General features: G+C 45.9%; 2 protein-coding genes across 2 annotated transcripts in view; both read right to left on the minus strand.

The window, feature by feature from the left end:
* Positions 1 to 1,368: 1,368 nt before the first annotated feature.
* On the minus strand, positions 1,369 to 7,128 carry LOC130485890 (protein DGCR6-like). Its single transcript, XM_056859037.1, has 5 exons — positions 7,007 to 7,128; positions 4,576 to 4,736; positions 3,847 to 3,947; positions 2,212 to 2,352; positions 1,369 to 1,464 (listed from the first exon to the last, which is right to left on the minus strand). Exons 1-5 carry the CDS (start codon positions 7,126 to 7,128, stop codon positions 1,369 to 1,371), a joined length of 621 nt encoding a protein of 206 aa, XP_056715015.1.
* A 6,104-nt stretch (positions 7,129 to 13,232) lies between these two features.
* Positions 13,233 to 19,401, minus strand: part of SCARF2 (scavenger receptor class F member 2) — a 56,884-nt gene continuing 50,715 nt past the window's right edge. The window contains exons 10-11 of the mRNA XM_056859817.1: positions 16,800 to 16,952; positions 13,233 to 14,416 (exon numbers count right to left, since the gene is read on the minus strand). Coding sequence (XP_056715795.1) covers positions 13,233 to 14,416; positions 16,800 to 16,952 — 1,337 coding nt within the window. The remainder of the gene's footprint in view (positions 14,417 to 16,799; positions 16,953 to 19,401) is intronic.

Genomic DNA, 19,401 nt, shown 5'->3' on the forward strand with positions numbered 1-19,401 from the left:
CTGTTTTCACACTTGTTGGATAATGTACCTTCAATGCGCTTTAGCAAGCATTTGCAGCAAATTATCGTTAAAGTGTATTACCCAATGTGTGTGAAAGCAGCCTGTGGACACCAGTGGCGGGAAGCAGTATTGGGGGAAGGCCTTGGCCTCTATGCTCTGTTTGTTTGGCCCTCCAGGGCAACTTGTTGGCTGCTGCATGAACCAGTATGCTGGACTAGATGGGCCACTGGTCTGATCCAGCAAGCTTTTATGTTGTGGTCAAGGTGTGCCCAACCAGACATTTAAGTATTATCAGCACAGACCCCCTCTCATCTGGCAGCCTGTCATGACCAAGATGCTGATACTAGCCCAGCTGTTGCTTAGAAAAGTTTTTGGCCTTGTTGATGCTGATGGCTACAAAGGTTGATTGGGGTCAACTTGTACGGCATGGATGCTTGCTAACTACTACACAAGAGAACAGCATGGGATAGTGCTTAGCATGTCAAACTGCGACTCAGAATACCTAAATTCAAATCTCCATTTTGCCATAAAGCTCACTGGGTGACCTTGGGACAATCACTCTCAGCCTAAAGTTTCTGAAAGGGCATTTAAGGTGGGTAGCTGTGTTAATCTGCAGTATAAGCTCACAAAAGCTTATACCCTGGAAAAATATGTTGAGCTTTAAGGTGCTACTGGATTTGAATTTTGTTCTTTCTCACAGGGTTATTGCAAGAATAAAATTAACACCATGGATGGTATAAAAAAATCTAGCTGATGACACTGCCTTACACCAGACAATGTATTTCAGGATAGCCCCCTCTGACTGGCAGCAATTCTTCAAAACAGCGAAAGGTCCTTCCTATTACTTTCTGACAGCCTTAACTATAGATGCCAGGGTCTGAATTTGGGACCTTTGTCACGCAAGCCATGTGCTCTGGCACTAATACACTTCCCAATGTTAGTTCTACAGGCCTCTGGCAAATGTCCCAAAACATGGGCTCATTCTTCTCTACAAACCACCCTCCCCGCCCAACATAAGAACTCACACAGATATTAAAAAGGGAAATGAACACTGTTTACTGTCTGCTTCAAATACATTTTCCAAAGCAACCTTGAAATGTGGAAAGTGGGCAACAGCTATAAATACATGTAAAAAAAAATCAAAGAGAATAATAAATAAAAACCACAATCAGCTTCTGGCCTTAGTGCGTGTTAAGAGAACTGTGCTCTTTCAAACTGTTCCCTCCCCCAACAGCCCTGCAGACAAAGAGCAATTGATAATCCCTGCCTCTGCTTTTTGTCTTGAGGCTTGGCAAGGGAATAGGATGCAACCATTTTGTAATATAAAAATTCCCTCCTCCCCATCAAGTCACCTAAGAAGGACCTTGACTAGAAATGGGTAGTGAGCAAAGGTCTTCTTGGCAGAGATTCCTTTTGCTGCAGTTTTTGAATCAGTTCCAGAAGGTTCATTTGGAGAGTCAGTTCCTGTCAAGAGAAAATAATATTTTTACTTTAGAAAGGCAGCATGCCCAGCTCCCTCCCATGTGGCAGAACACTTTTTTGGTGTGTGTGTGTGTGGGGGGATGTGTCTACCAAATGGTAAAGTATGAAGGTAAGAGACCTGTAAGTAGCTACTGGCCTGGCTCCTTAAAGTAAGTAAGTAAGTAAATAATTATACTCTCTTTGTGTTGTTTGTTCTGTCAGAGCTCATAGTATGATATTCCCTAAGGTAGCAGCTACCTTGAACTCCTTCCCTAGTGAGACCCAATGAGCCCTTTCCCTAATCCAATTTCACCATCATGACAAAATCTATCAATGCTGGATGGCTTTTCAAGATGGTTGATGCAACTTTCTTAAAAATCTTTGATGGTGGACAGCTAAAGAGTCTGTCTGCTGAATTTTAATGGTGGCTTTACTGTACTCCGGATGATTTTGATTCTAGTATTATTTTATTGTTGTTTGCTTTGAACAATATTTGTAGGAAAAGTGACTTAATAAAGGAGTAAGCTGGATATGTCTAGAATAGTAGAGCACATGCTATAGAATGCTACCCATGTCTTTGGGGCAGGAAAGGGTAGGGAGTGGTCAGGAAGCAGTGCTTGAGGGAAGCCTGTCTGTTATACCTGTCATTCTCATTCAGAAACTTTCTGGAACACAGTATGAAATAAAATGGATTACAATCCCTGACATGGTACTGAGTAGCTGTGACTACTGGCTGTTTTCTGCACAGACCTGTGTGTTTGTAGTAACGTAAAACCCAGATACACCGGCTTTCTCTAAAGTGCTCTGCTGGTCAATGACTTTCTGATCCAGTTCCAGGACAATTTTCTCATCCATCATGCGCTGCTCCTCATGAATTCGTTGCTCCATGGCCTGAGACAAGGGGGAAAGGATAGCAGAAAACTCCAATGAGAAATCTGACAGAATGCAAAATAAAAATGACCATAAAGGCCACCAAGTCCAACCAACCCTTTGTTGCAACCCAGCACTGTCCGCCCACTTCAGAATGTTCTATACCCGTGTTGGCGAACCTATGGCACGCGTGCCACTTCCGGCACGCGTAGCCCTCTCTGCCGGCACGCGTGGTTCCTCCAAGCCGCTGGCCTTTCCAGCTCTGCCCCTCCCCGGATGGGGGAGGCTGTAGCCCAGGGGTGGGGAACCTCCGACATCACTGGCGGTGGCCCCCAGACTCTCCCACAGAAGCCGTTTTGAGAATCCGGATGGGGAAAATGTGCATCTGGAGAGTGGCAAATCCAAGGCAAAACCTCCCATACATAAATGGCCTATTTCTTTCTCTGTCTCCCTCTGTCCTTTTCTTTCCCTACTTTTCTTTCTCTCCCTCGCTCCATTTCTTTCTCCCTTTCTCTTTTTCTTTCTTTCTCTCCCTCCCTTCCCTTCTTTCCTTCCTTCCTTCTTTCCCTCCAGCAGCTTCTCCGGCGCCCTCTGGGTCTGTGCGGGCGGAGGGGCGTGCAGTCCTATTCCACCTTTGAAGTGCCCACAAGCCATCCTCCAAACACCTTTCCATTTGTCTTGATATGTAGAGAGAAAACACTAAGGAACTAGTTGCCAGTCTCCAGGTACTAGCTGGAGATCTGCTATTACAAGTGATCTCCAGCCAATAGACATCAGTTCCCCTGGAGAAAATGGCCACTTTGGCAATTGGACTCTATGGCACTGAAGTCCCTCCCCAAACCCCATCCTCCTCAGGCGTCACCCCAAAAACCTCCCACTCATGGCGAAGAGGAACTTGGCAACCCTAGCCTCTCCCTCTGGGCCCCCTCTGGGGGTGGTATTCAGGTTAAATTGCCGCATTGGCACTCGGCGATAAATAAGTGGATTTTCGGTTGCAGTTTGGGCACTCGGTCTCTAAAAGGTTCGCCATCACTGTTCTATACCATCTTGGCCACTGTGCCCCTTGCAGAATTGAGTGAACTGTAAAAAGATACTTACAACGAACACCTCCTGACAACTTTTGCCAGTGAAACAAGTCACATGTAAATGAACAGATGCAGACCCATTTGGGTCACCTGCCACTGGGACATGGGAAATCCCTGACCTCAGGTCCCAATGCAAGCCTAACCAGATTATCTCAATGGATTTTCCCTCCTGTTGTGCAATCCAATAAACTTCCAACTCTCCTCTCTAGTTACAATGCCTCTCAGAGGAGCTGAGGAAGGAACCTGTCAAAAGTGTAAGGGTGGTGAAGAAAACAGTTCCTAGTCCTACTGGGCCACAACTGAGACATCAAAATAAGTTATAAAATGCCATCTGTAACATTATTCAACTCTGTTTTGCACTAGAGAAACCAACCACATCAAAGGACACCTCCTTTAGACTGTCAGTTCCTGGCGAGGAGACAGGCCTCACCTCTAGTTCCTTCTGCTGAGCAACTTTGAGAAAAGGCATGTTGTGAGGCAAACAGCACTGCTGGGCTTCCTTGTGTTTATGAAGCATCTCCTGCTTGAGCACTGGAGGTTGACAAAGCAAAAGCACGTCATTTGTTTTTGAAATGCAATTACTTTCGCTCCTGTTCAGAGTGAGACTATTGTTTCTCCTTCAAGCAAGTTTTAATGGCTGGCTGCCTGCAGGAAGGGAGAGAGGTGTGAGGGAAGTGGCAAAACTGCTCTGGGCCAGCCATGCAGTCAAGTAGCAATACACTTATTTTCTGTGTATTACTAGCTAGCAGCAAGATCTGATTTTGCCCTGGGCTACCTGAACTCAGAGTCAAAGTTGAATGATTTAAATCAAAACAATATAATTAAAGCAATAGATGCCCACTATTTCTCTCACCTGCAAGCTATGTGTTGGCATGCACGTGAGCATCTGTGTACTGGGAAGAGGCACACAGTCACCTGTCATTCACACTATGTTCTTAAATTTGAAATGATGACCAAATCCTTATCCTGAGCTCATTTTCTGCATTAGATTCATCCCTTCACCCATTTAATGAGTATGTTTTTGTGCAATCTACACTTCTACAGCTCTTTAACCACCCTGTTTAGCAAGTTCAAGAGAATGGCTCCAAGTAACCCAGTTCATGTTAAATGAACTTGGCTGTAGCCCAGAGAGGAGAGACTGTCCATGATCTCTGCTTGCCTCGGTGTTCATGATGCAGCTTGAGCCGCTGGTTGTAGAGGTTTTTCTCTGTCAGGTGCTGGATCTCTAGCAAGCCCTGGACAATGTCGAAGACTGTCCCATCGATGAGAGCCAACGCCAGGTCACTAAGGATGGTATAGGATAATCGCTGCTGGGAAGAACTGCAGGGAAAATACAAGAGAGAATCATGGGAAGTATGTTTCCTATGTAACCCTGAGGCTATACAGACAAGAGTAGTGGGACAGCCCAGATTAGCCTGAGCTTGTCAGAACTTGAAGCTAAGCAGGGTTGGCCATGGTAAGTACTTGGATAGGAGTCCACCAAGGAAGACTAGGGGTTGATATCCAGAGGAAGGCAATGACAAACTGCCTCCTCTTATGTCTTCCCTTGAAAACCCCATCAGGGTCACCATGAGTCGGTTACATCTTGATGGCACTTTATTATTATTGGGATAAAGATTGTGGGCAGGCCATGCTGGTCCATAAGAAAACTAACACAATGGCTGCACATTTTTTTAAAATTAGGACCAAACAAAGTTCCACAAATTTGCAACCTTTCAAATTCCCTCAAATTCCTCACCTGGTGTGATGTTCAGTGTCCAAAATAAAGGAGTGTGGTAAGAATAAGAAAAATGTTTTGGGAGAAACAAACAATATGTTTGTTTACTTCAATTACTTCTAGCCCAATTTGTTTTAAATTGACCCAAGGCAATTTACAAAATCTAGAACCAATAAAACAGAAAAAAAAATCCATAAGTAACAAATATAAACCTCCTTTAAAACCTAACAGTTTGTATGAAATGCTCTCTTTAAAAAATACAGAATTGTGAAACTGTACCAAAGCAGACACTCTCCTTACATGTTTTGGGTTGCTGTTCCACAAGGAAGAAGCAACTACAAAAAATGCCTGTTAAGTGGCCAGAAAGCTGACCTCACCTGCCTATACAAAAGGAAACCAGCAAGCCCTGCATTTGAGAAGCCCAGCCACCAATATCTCATCTATGGGATATCTTCAGCTATCCAACCCGAAGAGCAACAACGGAATCAAATATTTGTTGTATGTACGCAGCACAGGTTTCCACCCTCCTTTCCTGGATGGTGCCGAGACTCTAATGCCATTTATGCATGGGTTTTGCCTTGGATTTGCCACTCTTTAGATGCACGTTTCCCCCATCCATATTCTCAAAACTCAACAATAAGCCCCCATGCAGAGTTTTGAGAATCCAGATGGGGAAAATGTGCATCTAAAGAGTGGCAAATCCAAGGCAAAAACTTCCATGAATAAATGGCCAACATTAGATTTCCTGCGCTGAGCAGAGCTGATTTATCCCTTTTTAGGATCTACGAAGAGCCTTAAAATGGAACGAGGGTGCATCTGTCGCCTTAACTGGACGATACAAGCTGAACTATAGACCTGCTACGCCCTATATGTCCCTGTCACAATTCGCATAGTACAGCCCCCAAATTCATACAAAGACCTTTAATGCCAATTTAACATAATATCAAATACAAAATTATCTAACAAGCACACCTAGCTTAGTAGTAGAAAAGGGCAAGAGTCCAGTAGCACCTTAAAGACTAACAAGAATATTTTCTGGTAGGGGATGAGCTTTCGTGAGCCGCAGCTCACGTCTTCAGAAAGCTCATACCCTACCAGAAAATATTCTTAAGTAGTAGAAAAGGGCAAGAGTCCAGTAGCACCTTAAAGACTAACAAGAATATTTTCTGGTAGGGTATGAGCTTTCAGACCCTACCAGAAAAACAGCTCATACCCTACCAGAAAATATTCTTGTTAGTCTTTAGGGTGCTACTGGACTCTTGCCCTTTTCTACTACTGCAGACAAACATGGCTACCCACAGAAAATATTCTTGTTAGTCTTTAAGGTGCTACTGGACTCTTGCCCTTTTCTACTACTGCAGACAGACTAACAGAATTACCTAATTTAGCGTGCTTGTTAGATAACTTTGTATTTGATATTACGTTAAATTGGCATGAAAAGTTATATGAATTTATATGAATTTAGTGGCTGCACTACGCGAATTGTGACCGTGGCTTAACTGGACGCGGCAGCCCTGTTTACAAACCACCAGGCTTCGAGAGGCACCCAAAGGCTGCTAGGCCAGAGAAGGAAGAGTGAAATGAAGAAAAGCCCCTTGCCCCTTCCCACAGCATAATCACATGCATCACTGTAATCCTCATAAAAACAGCCGTAAAGGAGATTGCCGGGGGGGGGGGGGAGTGAGTGCTGCCAGGCAAAAAGTTCGCCTCGGGGCGACGCCGACAAAGCTGCCGTTGTTATTATACATCGCTAGTAATTGTACACAATAATTCTGCTATTAACAGGCTTGGCCCCTCCCCCGGGTGCCACGGCGAGCAGAGGCGCGACCGTTAACGGTCCCCGCCCCGCCGGAGACAAAACCCCGCCCCTCACCTGGGCAGGCCCTTGACGAGGGCCTGCAGCTTGGACAGCAGCTGGTAGTGGCGCGCCTGCTGCCGGGCCTGGAGGTCGCCGCCGGCCTCCTCGCCGCCGTAGCCCGTCCTGAAGCGCTCCATGTCCGGCGGCGGCGGCGGCGCCAGGGCCTCCCCGCCTCTTCCTTCCGAAGGGCGGGAACCGGGCCTGCCCCAACCGCGAGGCCCGTCACGTGAAGAAGAGGCGTTCCCCGGGCCTGTGAGCAGGGGTAGTCCCTCCCCCTCCCCCTTACCAAAAAACAGGGCCGGATTTAGGTTCGAGGAGGCCCTGAGCTATTGAAGGTAACGGGGCCCTTTATATGTGCAGCTGTCCTTGGTCAGCCACAAATTGTCGCTGTTTTTTTGGGTTGAATATATGCTCTGTGGTAATTTATGGACCTAATAGGCATCTAAAGCCATTTGCACATAGCAAAACATGTATTTTATCAAAGTAATTGTTGAACTGAAAGACGATTAAGAAGAAGTATATTAATAGTGAAATAATTATTAAACCAGTGATATTTTAGGGAGCAGGCTAGCAGGCGGGGCCCGTTACTTACATCATAGGAGTCTACGCAACACAAAACACCGTTGCTGTATGTAGGTTTTATTTTATTTGTTTTTTTATCTTATATTTCGGAAATGTACATCGTTTTTTTTTTCCTTTAATTTTTTGGGGCCCCCCCAAGAGAATGGGGCCCTAAGCTATAGCTTGTTTAGCTTATACGTAAATCCGGCACTGCCAAAAAAGAAGTTACAAAAGGGAGAAGCGACTACAGGGGTTGCGCAAAAGGACGGTAGAAACTGCTTGTGTGTGTGTAAAGTGCCGTCAAGTTGCAGCCGACTTATGGCGACCCCTTTTGGGGTTTTCATGGCAAGAGACTTACAGAGGTGGTTTGCCAGTGCCTTCCTCTGCACAGCAACCCTGGACTTCCTTGGTGGTCTCCCATCCAAATACTAACCAGGGCTGACCCTGCTTAGCTTCCGAGATCTGATGAGATCAGGCTAGCCTGGGCTATCCAGGTCAGGGCCAGAAACCGCTTAAGCAAATATATTCTTTCTGTTAATGTGCAGCATACACAGGCTGTATATTTTCACCATGGCAGCAAATAGCGGCTTGGGGAGATCATTTCAAAGCTAAGCTCTCTTGCCCTCTGCTATGCCGATCCAAATCCACACGTGCCTGCTTAAAACAGGTGGTGGTGAGGACTTGGACCCTGGAAATTGCATTCAAGGGACTCCCAGCGGCTTGTCTGGCTTGCCTGTTAAGTACTTTCACACAGCCCAAATAATGCACTTTCAGTCCACTTTCAGGGCACCTTAACGATCGTTTGCAAGTGGATTTTGCCAGTTCACACAGTAAAATCCACCTTCAAAGTGGATTGAAGGTGCATTATTTGGGCTGGGTGAAAGTGAAATAATGAAAGTACCCATATTCCCCTGCTCCCCTGTTTTGGCAACTGGCCAGAAGGAAGAAATTTTGCCCTTCGTGCAATTGGATTGCATGATTTTTCCAAGCAATTTTGTGATTCCAGGAGGTAGAATTCAGTTCAGCGGGATTTTTACTTTCAAGGAAACATGCGCAGGCCAGATGTTTAGCTCATCGTTCCGGTGGGATTTATTTCCCGATTAGTTGCGAGCATTCACGCCTCCCTCCCCAAACTCATGAATTTTAAAAATCAAACTGGTGGTTTTAGGGCCCCAAATCCACATCAGTGTAGATTTTTTTTTTAAGGATATGGGGTATGGTAGCACAATGATGAACTTTTAAGCAAACTTAACAAATGCAGAGAAAGACCTCAAGAATCCTGTGTCCAGAGACCTTGTGCAGAAGAAGGAATTACACCTCCAAGCTCTTCCCTATTCATTTGGTCAAGCACAACTTTAAAGCACATTAATGCAATAGGACTTCCTCTGCTATAAGTGCTATAAAGCAGCCTGTAGTCCCTGAGCTGCTTGGCATGACTCTTGGGAGCCATGTTAATTTTGTGTGTCTGCAGATGCATCCATTTAAAAGGGATACCAATCCATCTGGTTATTTACTTTTTAATTCAACAATCATAAACAGGGCTTGGGTATGCTTAAAAATGTGTTATGTGGAAATTAGCATAGAGGGAAGGAGTTGGGGCCCTTTTTAGAAGAGCTTCTCTCCTGTTTTTGTTATTCCAAGGAGCTGCAGCCAGTGGTTCATTCTGAAGATGAGAGACCCTTTGAGGATGTGCAGAGTGCCCCCTAGTAGACCAGCCCCCCCCCCCTGCAAAATAAGGAGGTAAGAGTAAACTTCCTCCAGGCATATCAAGCGTGCCTTCCCTGCACTCTGAATAGGGTTGCCAACCTCCAGGTAGTAGCTGAAGATCTGCTGCTATTACAATTGATCTCCAGTCAATAGAGATCAGTTCACCTGGAAAAAACGGATCCAGCTGCAAAAACTCCACTATCTCCTTCCTTTATGGCTGCACTCAAAATGTTCAAATGGGTTCTTCCTGTCACCAAGCAATGAGTAGCTTGTAGTCACCGGCCATCAAGCCCCTGAATCAAGCAAGGAAGCTATGTAAAAACATGAAAACATGGGGCAGTAAAGGCTAGCAGAAATACACAAAATGCACTAGGTACAGAAATATAGTTTTAAAACCCTCCACATTGAAGTTGAGTAAAACACTAGCATAATAAATACATCTAATTTGGAACAATGGCCCTTTGTTCTGATTAGAGGATCAAAAAAATCTGCACAATGAAGCCATGTTTTGAGAAGAGGGAATTTTCCTTACAGACCTAGGTTCAGGTTTGCAGAAGGCAAAAATTAAAAAACAAGAAGAGTTGGTTTTTATACCCCCCCTTTTCTCTACAGTAAGGAGTCTCAAAGTGGCTTGCAATTGCCTTCCCTTCCCCCCTCCCCCCCACACAACAGGCACCTTGTGAGGTAGGTGGGGCTGAGAGAGCTCTAAGAGAACTGTGAGTAGCCCAAGGTCCCCCTGCAGGCTTCAAGTGTAGGGGTAAGGAAATCAAACCTGGTTCTCCAGATTAGAGTCCACCTCTCTTAACAACTACACTACTCTCACTCACAAAAACTGAGGGGACTGAAAATTTTGAAAAACCAAAACGTGAGGAAAAATGCTTGTATAGAAGAACTTCCTGATGGACTGTGTCCTGGTTGTTACTTTTTAAAGCACTTTGACTAAAAATGCTACAACCATTCTCTTCCCCCCTCTTGCTGGTTTTGATGTAACAGTGAATACATGTTTATAAGAGAGAGTGAAAAAGTACAGTGGAGACAGAGGGTCTCTGTTCCTTTAAGCAGGCGGCACTCATATGATCACAGTACTGCCTCATGCTAACAGTTTCCCAGTCTGCCTTCCTGCTTACAACACCCATGCATTGCTGTACTACTGTGCAAGGATCCACTTGGGGGCCAGAAGTGCTGCTGCTTGATCAATGCCCCTATTTGCTGGCTGTTCAGTGGGGAGGAGGGTTGTGGGATAAGCAAAGGGGAAGGGAACTACATCGCTCCTGCATCCTGTGAAGAATCTCTTCTTGACAGAGAGGCCAGGCTGGTTGAGGCCCATAATGAAATCCAGATGCTGCTGAAGTGATGACATTGGGCTGTGATTTGTGCTTCCCAGTGCAGACTAAACAAGCAAAAAAGAAAAAAAAAGGAACCTTGGACTAAGTCTCGCCACAGCCAGCTGTGCACAGACCTGAATATAAATCAGGCAGCGGTCTATAGCCATCTACTCACAACCGAATGTGCACATCTTTCCTCCATTTGCCTTTTTAAAAACATCATAGTCCCAGTTGGTAGGTTGAAAGCAAGAAATAACCCAGAAGATGTTGCCTTCCCCACAGGGACTGATCCTTTACGCTGTATATGTATGATTAAATGAGAATAATTCCTTCTACACTGCATAAAAGTTATTAGTGCAGTCCTAAACAGGCTTACACCCTTCTAAGCCCATTTCAGCTAATGGGTTTAGAAGGGTGTAACTCGCCTCAGGGTTGCACTTGTTTGAAACCTTAATAAACAGAAGTACAGAAGCAGCCCTTCGATAGGTTAAGGTCAGGTGGCAGAGGCTCAGTGCCACCGAAGAATCTGACGCAAGCCACAAGGACATTCTTGTGGGCAAGCTCCACTGACAGGAATGGGGGCTACACAAAACCACAGTAGGGGGCCTGTACACCTCCATGGAGTTTGCACATAACATCTCTGTGGATTGCATTCTATGTTGATGGGCCGAGGAAGCATGACTCCATGAGGGCAAACCTCTCTTCTTTCAAATCCTTCTCAAAACTCACCTCTTCCGGGAAGCCTTCATCTCAATCTATTTGTCATGTGTGTGTAAAGTGCCGTCAAGTCGCAGCCGACTTATGGCGACCCCTTATGGGGTTTTCAAGGCAAGAGACTAATGGAGGTGGTTTGCCAGTGCCTTCCTCTGTATAGCAACCCTGGACTTCCTTGGTGGTCTCCCATCCAAATACTAACCAGGGCTAACCCTGCTTAGCTTCTGAGATCTGACGAGATCAGGCTAGCCTGGGCCATCCAGGTCCTACCTCCAGAGGAAAAAAAAAATATCCAACTATATTTTCTTCATCAGTTTCCAAAGACTTTTTTACTTTTCAAAATGTAGCTGGTTGGGTTAATTTGTTTGATGTGGGGCAGGGGGGAAATGAGCTCTTTAATCCTTTTTTCCAGCTGAAAAAAAAAGCCACCCATGGAGCTGCTTTTACCCCCATTGGGGGAAAGTTACAGAGACCTTAATTTTTGTCTCCAGTGGGGAAAAAGGCAACTTTGGGGTGTTCTTCCCAGCAGAAAAATGGGAGCGGAAGGAAGTATTAAAGAGCCCCCCACCCTGTTCTGCCTCTTAAAAAAGCCACCTCAGTGACTGCATTTAAAAAAGAAAAAAATCATCTTTGAGAATGATCACAGAGGAAAATATACTGTGTAATTCGAGCATTAGCCTAAGTATCTGTAACCATATTGGCTCATATTCTTATGCCCTTTGCCTTGGTTTTCCCCCCCTCCCCCCTCCCTCCTGCTGCCTTGCCTTCCTTCAAAAATAAGAGGGACTTTTTTTTTAGCATACTGGAAAGCACTTGTGTACATCGAAAGTGCTTCATAAATAATGAAGTGTAAAGTACCAGGGTGCCATCTGGAGTTTCTGCCTCAGGCAACAGAACACACTGGGCCAGACCCAATGTCTCTACAGAGATAGGCGGGTGGGTGTAAAAGCCATGAGTATTGACAAGGAAGGGCTGTTTCCTTAGGGACCAGCAAGATAATCTTGATAGGAAGATTCCCATTTCAAGAATCTTTAGGGAAGTTTTGAACGGAAGACAGACAAGTAGATTATAATTTCCTGTAGCAAAATGCAGCACCTCTCTTTGAGGGCCTTCCAGCTCTAGGGTGAGTGGGGCGGGGAGAGTCAGCAAGCAACAAGCAGAGCCACAGAGAACAGTCACTAAGAGTCAAAAATACATTTTTTTAATTGATGAAGCTTCTGATGGAGATGCTAGACTTGCGTACCAAACTGCCTTCAAGGCGGCCTTGCTGTTGCTGCCAAAAGGGGCATCCGTCGAAGGCAGCTTGAGGCAGCACGGCTGCACGGGAGGACGGTGCCTGAATCATCATTGGGGGAGGCCACGGGGCACCCGTGTCCAACCAGGTCTGGACTGCCATACTCGGCCAACACCCGAAGCCCAGCACGAGGCCTACACACGTCGCCAGCAACGGAGGAAAGGTCTCCCGCCTCAAACCCCGTGGAGCTTTCACTTCAGCCTTTCGCTGTGGCAGTTCCCAGACCTGACTAGAGTTACAGAAAGCCAACTAATCCATACTGCAGATTATAACAACTCCGGCAATCTTAGGGAGAGAAGCATGTGTATGCAGTTATAATACTGTTACAAATATGACCCAGCCTGCCCTGCTAAGCCCTCTTTCCCTCCCCACTCCCCGCCTCACCCCTGGCGCCAGCGCTTGCCCACAAAATCCTTTCCCCGCTCAACAAAGGGGGAATGAAATCAGAAGTGCTTTGGGCCCGCTGCTGGGGGAGAGGGCCTCCCAATGGCATTGGGGTCCACATCTCTCGGTGGGAGACATGGCATTCTCTGGAGACTTGTTTTCCCCAAGACAGATTCTGCCCGGCCTCCCTGTTTCCACTGACCACTTTTTCTTCTTCTGTGGGCGTCTTTAGTAGGCCACAGAAGATGGCCTTCCTTTATTGGACAGTCTGCGGTGGTGTGGTTGTTTTGGGCTGGTTCGAGATAGCTTCTCTGCTCTTCTTCCTGGGTGGCTTTTTAATGGGAGTTTTCTTGACCACAGGGTCGCTGGTAGGCACTGGCTCTTGGCTGCTGCTGGAGCTATGCTTCTCCACCTTTTTGGGGTCGCTGGGTGGGGCCTCCGAAATGGGATTGATTAATTTCTGCAGGTTGGGTGAAGTCGGCAGCGCGGGCTTGCTGGACTTCTGGCTGCCGGTGGCCACAGAGCGCTTTGCCTTTTGCGGAGGAGTGGGTTTCTCCCTCTGAGCTGGCAGGGGGCTCACCCCATTCTGCCTTGCACCGCTGTCGCCCCTGTTAAGGCTCTGAGTCTTTTCCTTCAGCTGCGCAGCCAGCAGCGTTGCCGCTTCTGAAGACAAGTGAGGGTGGATGACTTCAGAGCGAGCTTTGCTGTGGTTAGGGCTCTTGGGGACATCCCCTCCCTTCCGGTCTAGGGGATGGCTCCCTATCTTTTTGATCACATTCTGAATGGCCCCGTTGATATTCTCCATTTGCTCTGTGCTGGCCTTGTGCCGCTGCTTGGATTTGGATGGTGACTGTGGATCCCCAGAGGCAGGGATGGCTTTGCCTTCGGGGGAGCACAACTCTTTTGGATGTTTTGGGGCCTTCTCTTTGCTTCTTGCAGGGGCCTTTTCATCTGGCTTGCTGTGAACCCCTGCTGATGTCTCACTGGGGCTCCTTTTCCTCTTGGCCAGACCCTGCTTCTGTTCCAATGGATCAGGCATCCCAATGGCAGGTAAGGAGTTGGACTGGTTGGAGTTGTACTTGCTGTGGATCCATGAGACTTTGGGCTTTGTCGAGGGGTCCGGAGGAGGAGGCTTGGCTCTCTCTGGGGATGGCGGCTTGGGACTCTTGTTTCCCATGGCGTTTTCATCTTCGTCTTTGGACTGCTTGGAGAGGCGGGCAATCCTGGCATAGAGAGCTCCACTGGCTGAGCCAGAGCCACAAGATGAGCGCTCGCTGTCAGAGGATTTGAGCAAGGGCATTTCGCTGCTGTCTGCTTGGAGGGAGCTGCTCTCTTTTAAGACGGTGTACTCCCCGGCTTCCTCTTCGCTGATTGTTGGCGCCATCTTCTCCGCTAGGTTGCAAGGGGTTGAGACTTTGTCTTTGCTGTCGCTCATACTCTCTGGGGAGGGAAAGGAGGCAGGCTTATTATGTTGTAAGAGCAGGATGGCATTTCAGCACCCCTAATACCATAAAGCTGAGCACTAGAGACGGACTGTAGACACCTCTCTCCCCTGCCCAGAGTAAGATGAGCTCTTAGGCCCACCTGACTCTATTGACAGAGGGATCAAGGGTCCCAGCCTGCATCAGAAGCCCAACAGGACCTCTGAACAGATTATGGGCTCTTGCATTCTGTTTGGCTGGATGTCGTTTTGGGGGCTTAACAACCCACAGGGATCTTCTTGATATTATTTGCATCATGAATAATGATACAGCTCATCAGAGAGTTCAAAACACTTCATTGACATTATCTAGGTATATGATGTAATCCATTGAAGCAAAGTTAATGAATGTAGGCTATACCATGCAAACTGTGGTGACGTGAACTGCCCTTATGTAAGGGGCAAGAGAGATGTACGTTCAAGGGAATAATCATATTCTCATCACTAGTTTAAGTACATGCAATTGCATTTGCTCACATTCATCCCTTGTTTATTTATTTATTTAATATGTCATGCTATCAGTAATAGTCCCAAGGCTTGTTCTCTTCCATTCTTCTCTTCCTGTTGTTGGGTCACATATCCACTTTGGGCTGTAAGGTCCTTGGGATGGGGATTTGTCTTTGTGTGTGTTTATGCTACTCTGCAAAGTGCCATGTACAAGGATGGCACAGAACTATAATTAACAACAAGAAATGAAAATTGTCACATGGGAGGAACAATTAGTCACAAAGCATGCAGATATTGCTTGCATGTGTGAACAGATGGCTTTTGTTTAAAAAAACTAAGTTCTCAGCACCACAGACACCATATCCTGTGGTATGCAACTATACACCCCTGGTTAGTAATTAGTTTCCCTAAAGGCCAGTGAGCTGAGATTAAAGAGTTCTAGACTAACTAGGGGTGTATAGTCTGGAGACGGCCAAATTTGGTCCAAGGACCTCATGCTGCTGATCCCCAACTGGACAGAATGAAAGATGGCAGAACTGCAAGGTGCCACACCAGTTTGCATAAAGTTAGGTGGGGGGGTTGCTTTCCTTTTCATTTGCTTCCACTTGTACAAACAATACACTGGAATTACAGGAGTTAACTTTCACTGGTGGGAAACTCAGTGCATTGTAATTATGGGATGGCTCCCACCCCTAACCACACTTTAAAAGTCGTGCATGTGTGGCCTTAGAATTCTTTAGTCATTACAGGGCTATTTTGTGAAGGCCAGTTATTTGCTACAGAAGGTTTGCGGTGGAGTTGGGCTTATGCCAAACATTCCTTTGCCCTGTAATGACTGCCAAAATGAGAGAAGAGGAGACGTAAGCACTTCTGAGCTCAACTGCCGGGGACAGCAATTTACCACATGGCTGCAATCAGACTGCAAAATGGAAACTCTGGTTTCCAAGACAGCAACCACCGGTGCATCTAACCAGTTCCTGACAACTCTAGCTTTGAGTTTACAAAAAGATGATGGAGAGAACAGCAAAGGAAACTTTAAACAACAACGGCAGCATTGCTTTTCCTAGAGGAAGGACTGGTGGAAGGAACATTAACAATCTGATATATGCAGGTGACATCACACTACTGGCTGAAAACAGTGAAGACTTGAAACGACTACTGATGAAGGTTAAAGCAGAAAGTGCCAAAGCAGGACTACAGGTGAACATCAAGAAGATAAAAATAATGACTACTGGGGAATTGAGCAACTTTAAGGCTGATGATGAAGAAATTAAAATTGTTCAAGATTTTCTGTTCCTTGGTTCCATCATTAACCAAAAGGGAGACAGCTACCAAGAAATCAGAAGGAGATTAAGGCTGGGAAGGGCAGCCATGAAGGAGCTAGAAAAGATTCTTCAGTGTAAAGATATGTGTCTGGCGACCAAGATCAAATTAATTCATGCCATAACGTTCCCCATTACTATGTATGGCCGTGAAAGTTGGACAATGAAAGCTGGTAAGAAGAAAGTACATTCCCTTGAAATGTAGCGTTGGAGGAGTTTTATGGATACCATGGACCACCAAAAAGACAAATCTGTGGTTCTAGATCAAATTAAGCCTGAACTGTCCCTAGAAGCTAAAATGACTGAAATGAGGCTATTGTGTTTTGGTCACATTATGAGAAGACAAGAGTCACTTGAAAAGACAATAATGCTAGGAAAAGTTGAAGGCAGCAGGAAAAGAGGAAGACTCAACATGAGATGGATTGACGCTATAAAGGAAGCTGCAGCCCTCAGTTTGTAAGACCTGAACAAGGCTGTTAATGATAGTTTGCAGTTTGGTTGTGCCCTTGAGGAAAGAAAAGTCCAGACTGGAACTCTGTAAGGTTCACCTAGTCCAGGGTCAGTGATCACTCACCTTCATGCGGCACACAGTATACTGGTCCTTCATCGGTGGTGTCGAAGGAAGAGAAAGAGCCCTGAGAAGACCATGAAGGCGATGGCTGCTCCACCACAGATGGGGGTTCAATGAAGCTGCAGTTCATGGTGTTCTCCAAGTCATGGTGAGCCACTGCAAGACACAAAAAGGGCTACATTTATTGTTGTGATTCCGATTGGATCATAACTGCCATGTGCCCTGAGTCACCATTCTCCACTTCTGTTGCTTAAGAGCAGCCCTGGTGGGTCAGATGAAGAGTCAATGTTCTTTTTCTATTGGTAGCCGGCCAAATGCTTCCAGGAAGCTCATGACATAGGACAGGAAGGCATATGTCCCGCCCTTCTTGTTTGACCAAGCATCTGGTACTCAGAATTACACTGCCTCTGAACATGAAGATCCCTTTTTGTTACTAATAGCTGCAGATCTACTGATCCTCTTCCATAAATGTGTCTAATCCTTTCTTAAAGTTCCTTACCCCAGTAGCCTACACCATGCCTTGTGGCAGTCAATTCTATAAATTAATTGCACATTGTGTGAAGAAGTACTATTCCCCCCCCCCCCATCTGTTCTGACTGTAGTGCAAGTCATTTTCATTGTATGACACTAAGGCCTGTTGTTATAATGGAGGGACAATTATCATCTCTCTGTCCACTCTCTGTCCCACCTTATGGCTAAACCACATATTGCAAAAGGAAAGCCAGGAGAGGACCGATCTAGATAGGGGCGAAAACAATGGAGAAGGGAAGGGGTATACTTCTTCCCACAACAGGGATGAAAGTAAGCTGGTACAGGTGAGAATAGAGTACTGTAAAAGAACTGGCCCAAGTGATACACCTCTCATCTCCTTTGACCCACCCCCCTCAAGAAAGTAAGATAATTAAATTACTTTCATCTTGCCCCAAGATGCCATTTCCCCAACTGGAAATGCCCTCCCTCCTTTTTGGACTGTATTAAGCCTCAGGGGGAACATAATAGACACAACCCCAGCTCAGATCAGGGGACCCGTGGCTACCCTTTGTAGCTAAAACACATGGTTTGGGATCTGCTCATAATTCCTCAGCATCAAGTATAGTTTGGCCCTTAGTTCTCCCCTTTCCACTAATCTAAAAAGCCCCATGTGTTTTAGTCTTTCCTGATACAGAAGGTGGTCCAGTCCCTGGATAATTTTGGTAGCCCTTCCCTACTGATCAACAATATCCTTTTTGAGATGGTATGACCAGAATGGTACAAAATATTCCAAATACAGCTGGTCTGTGTATTCTCCTTTCTTGCTAGAATGTGTTCCTCAAATCACATAGATATACTGATGTTCTGCAAACAGGTCTTGCAAACGCCTATGGAAATGACTAGTCCACGTGCCATCAACATCAATGCCATTCCGGGGTGGGAAGAGAGAGAAATTCTCCAATTTAGAAAAACCTCCCTTCTCTTTTACACCTGAAGCAATTCTTCCTTGCCATAGCTCCCTGGATCTTGTATCAGTAACAGAACATACAATCATTTTTTAAGAGAGGAGAAATTGACTTATGGTAAGCATCACTTCCCAGAGTGTTCCATACACATTTCTTTTATCTCACTATCACATCTGGTCAAAAACCTGCTACACCTATTTGATGAGGAGTAAAATTAGGATGAGTGTGTACACTGCAAGCCAACCCCTCTTTCAAAGTGCCTTTAGATCTCAGGGGAGGGGAAGTGGGTGGCAGGAGGCAGCAAAATGTGACTCAAAACTGATTTAATATTACTGGGATTGTGGGAAGCGTGTACTAAATATGACACCAGTCACAGCCAGAGAATGGGGGTTTGAGGCTGTTTTCTTCTGTTCTGGCTCATACTAGTGATCATTCCAATAACAAAAAGGAATCTTGGGGCATCTTACATACTAACAGATTTATTGAAGTAGATCCTTTTATGGGTTTTAAGATGCCACAAGATGCCCTCCTCCCCGCACCAACAACTGTCTATTGTGGCTAACCCACTGGGATTTGGATTCTGACAACAGACCACATTAAACTCAAGATGAGGACCCCCCCCCCAGCAAACTCCAGTAGATCACTTCTTTTGACAGTAGAGGGAGCCCTGACCTTACTAGCTGTGAGATCATCCCAAGAGCTCCTGGTTTTGACTTTCTTGGCTGGGATCCAGACAGTCTGGATGGGGAGGAGAGCCTGGAGTGATTGTGAGAGCAGAAGGCAAAGTCTGAAAATGTAGCTGACGTGGGGGAGATAGGAAACGGGGGGCAAGAGAAGGGCTGAGTAAGAGATGAAGAGCCCGAGAACAAGGCAGGCAGGAGAGAGTCAGGGACCCAGTCAGCATGTTATAGTGGACAGTGGATCTTTTAGGAATACCTACACTATAAAACTAGGTACACTACAAATTTATAACCCTTTTAGCTTGTCATGGTTTCCCTCAAAGAATCATGGGAACTGTAGTTTGGAGAAGGTACTGAGGCTTCTAGCTATCCCCAGCCCCTCCATTAAGGCAGAACAACCTATCTGCTGGTTAATGTGAACACAGGGGTGGAAATAGGGTGGGGCAGCCTTTTTAGGAAAGAATAATCAGGCAGGGCGGTAGAAGACTT

Source organism: Euleptes europaea, chromosome 13 (genome assembly GCF_029931775.1).
Source record: "Euleptes europaea isolate rEulEur1 chromosome 13, rEulEur1.hap1, whole genome shotgun sequence".
NCBI classification, from domain to species: domain Eukaryota; kingdom Metazoa; phylum Chordata; class Lepidosauria; order Squamata; family Sphaerodactylidae; genus Euleptes; species Euleptes europaea.

Excerpts from the sequence above, each read along its gene's own strand:
- LOC130485890 (XM_056859037.1), bottom strand. The coding sequence starts at position 7,128 with ATGGAGCGCTTCAGGACGGGCTACGGCGGCGAGGAGGCCGGCGGCGAC. Across the intron at positions 3,948-4,575 it reads GCTGCATCATGAACACCGAG|TGCTCAAGCAGGAGATGCTT; the intron begins GCAAGCAGAGAT and ends GTCAACCTCCAG. Across the intron at positions 1,465-2,211 it reads ACGTTACTACAAACACACAG|GAACTGACTCTCCAAATGAA; the intron begins GTCTGTGCAGAA and ends TTCTCTTGACAG.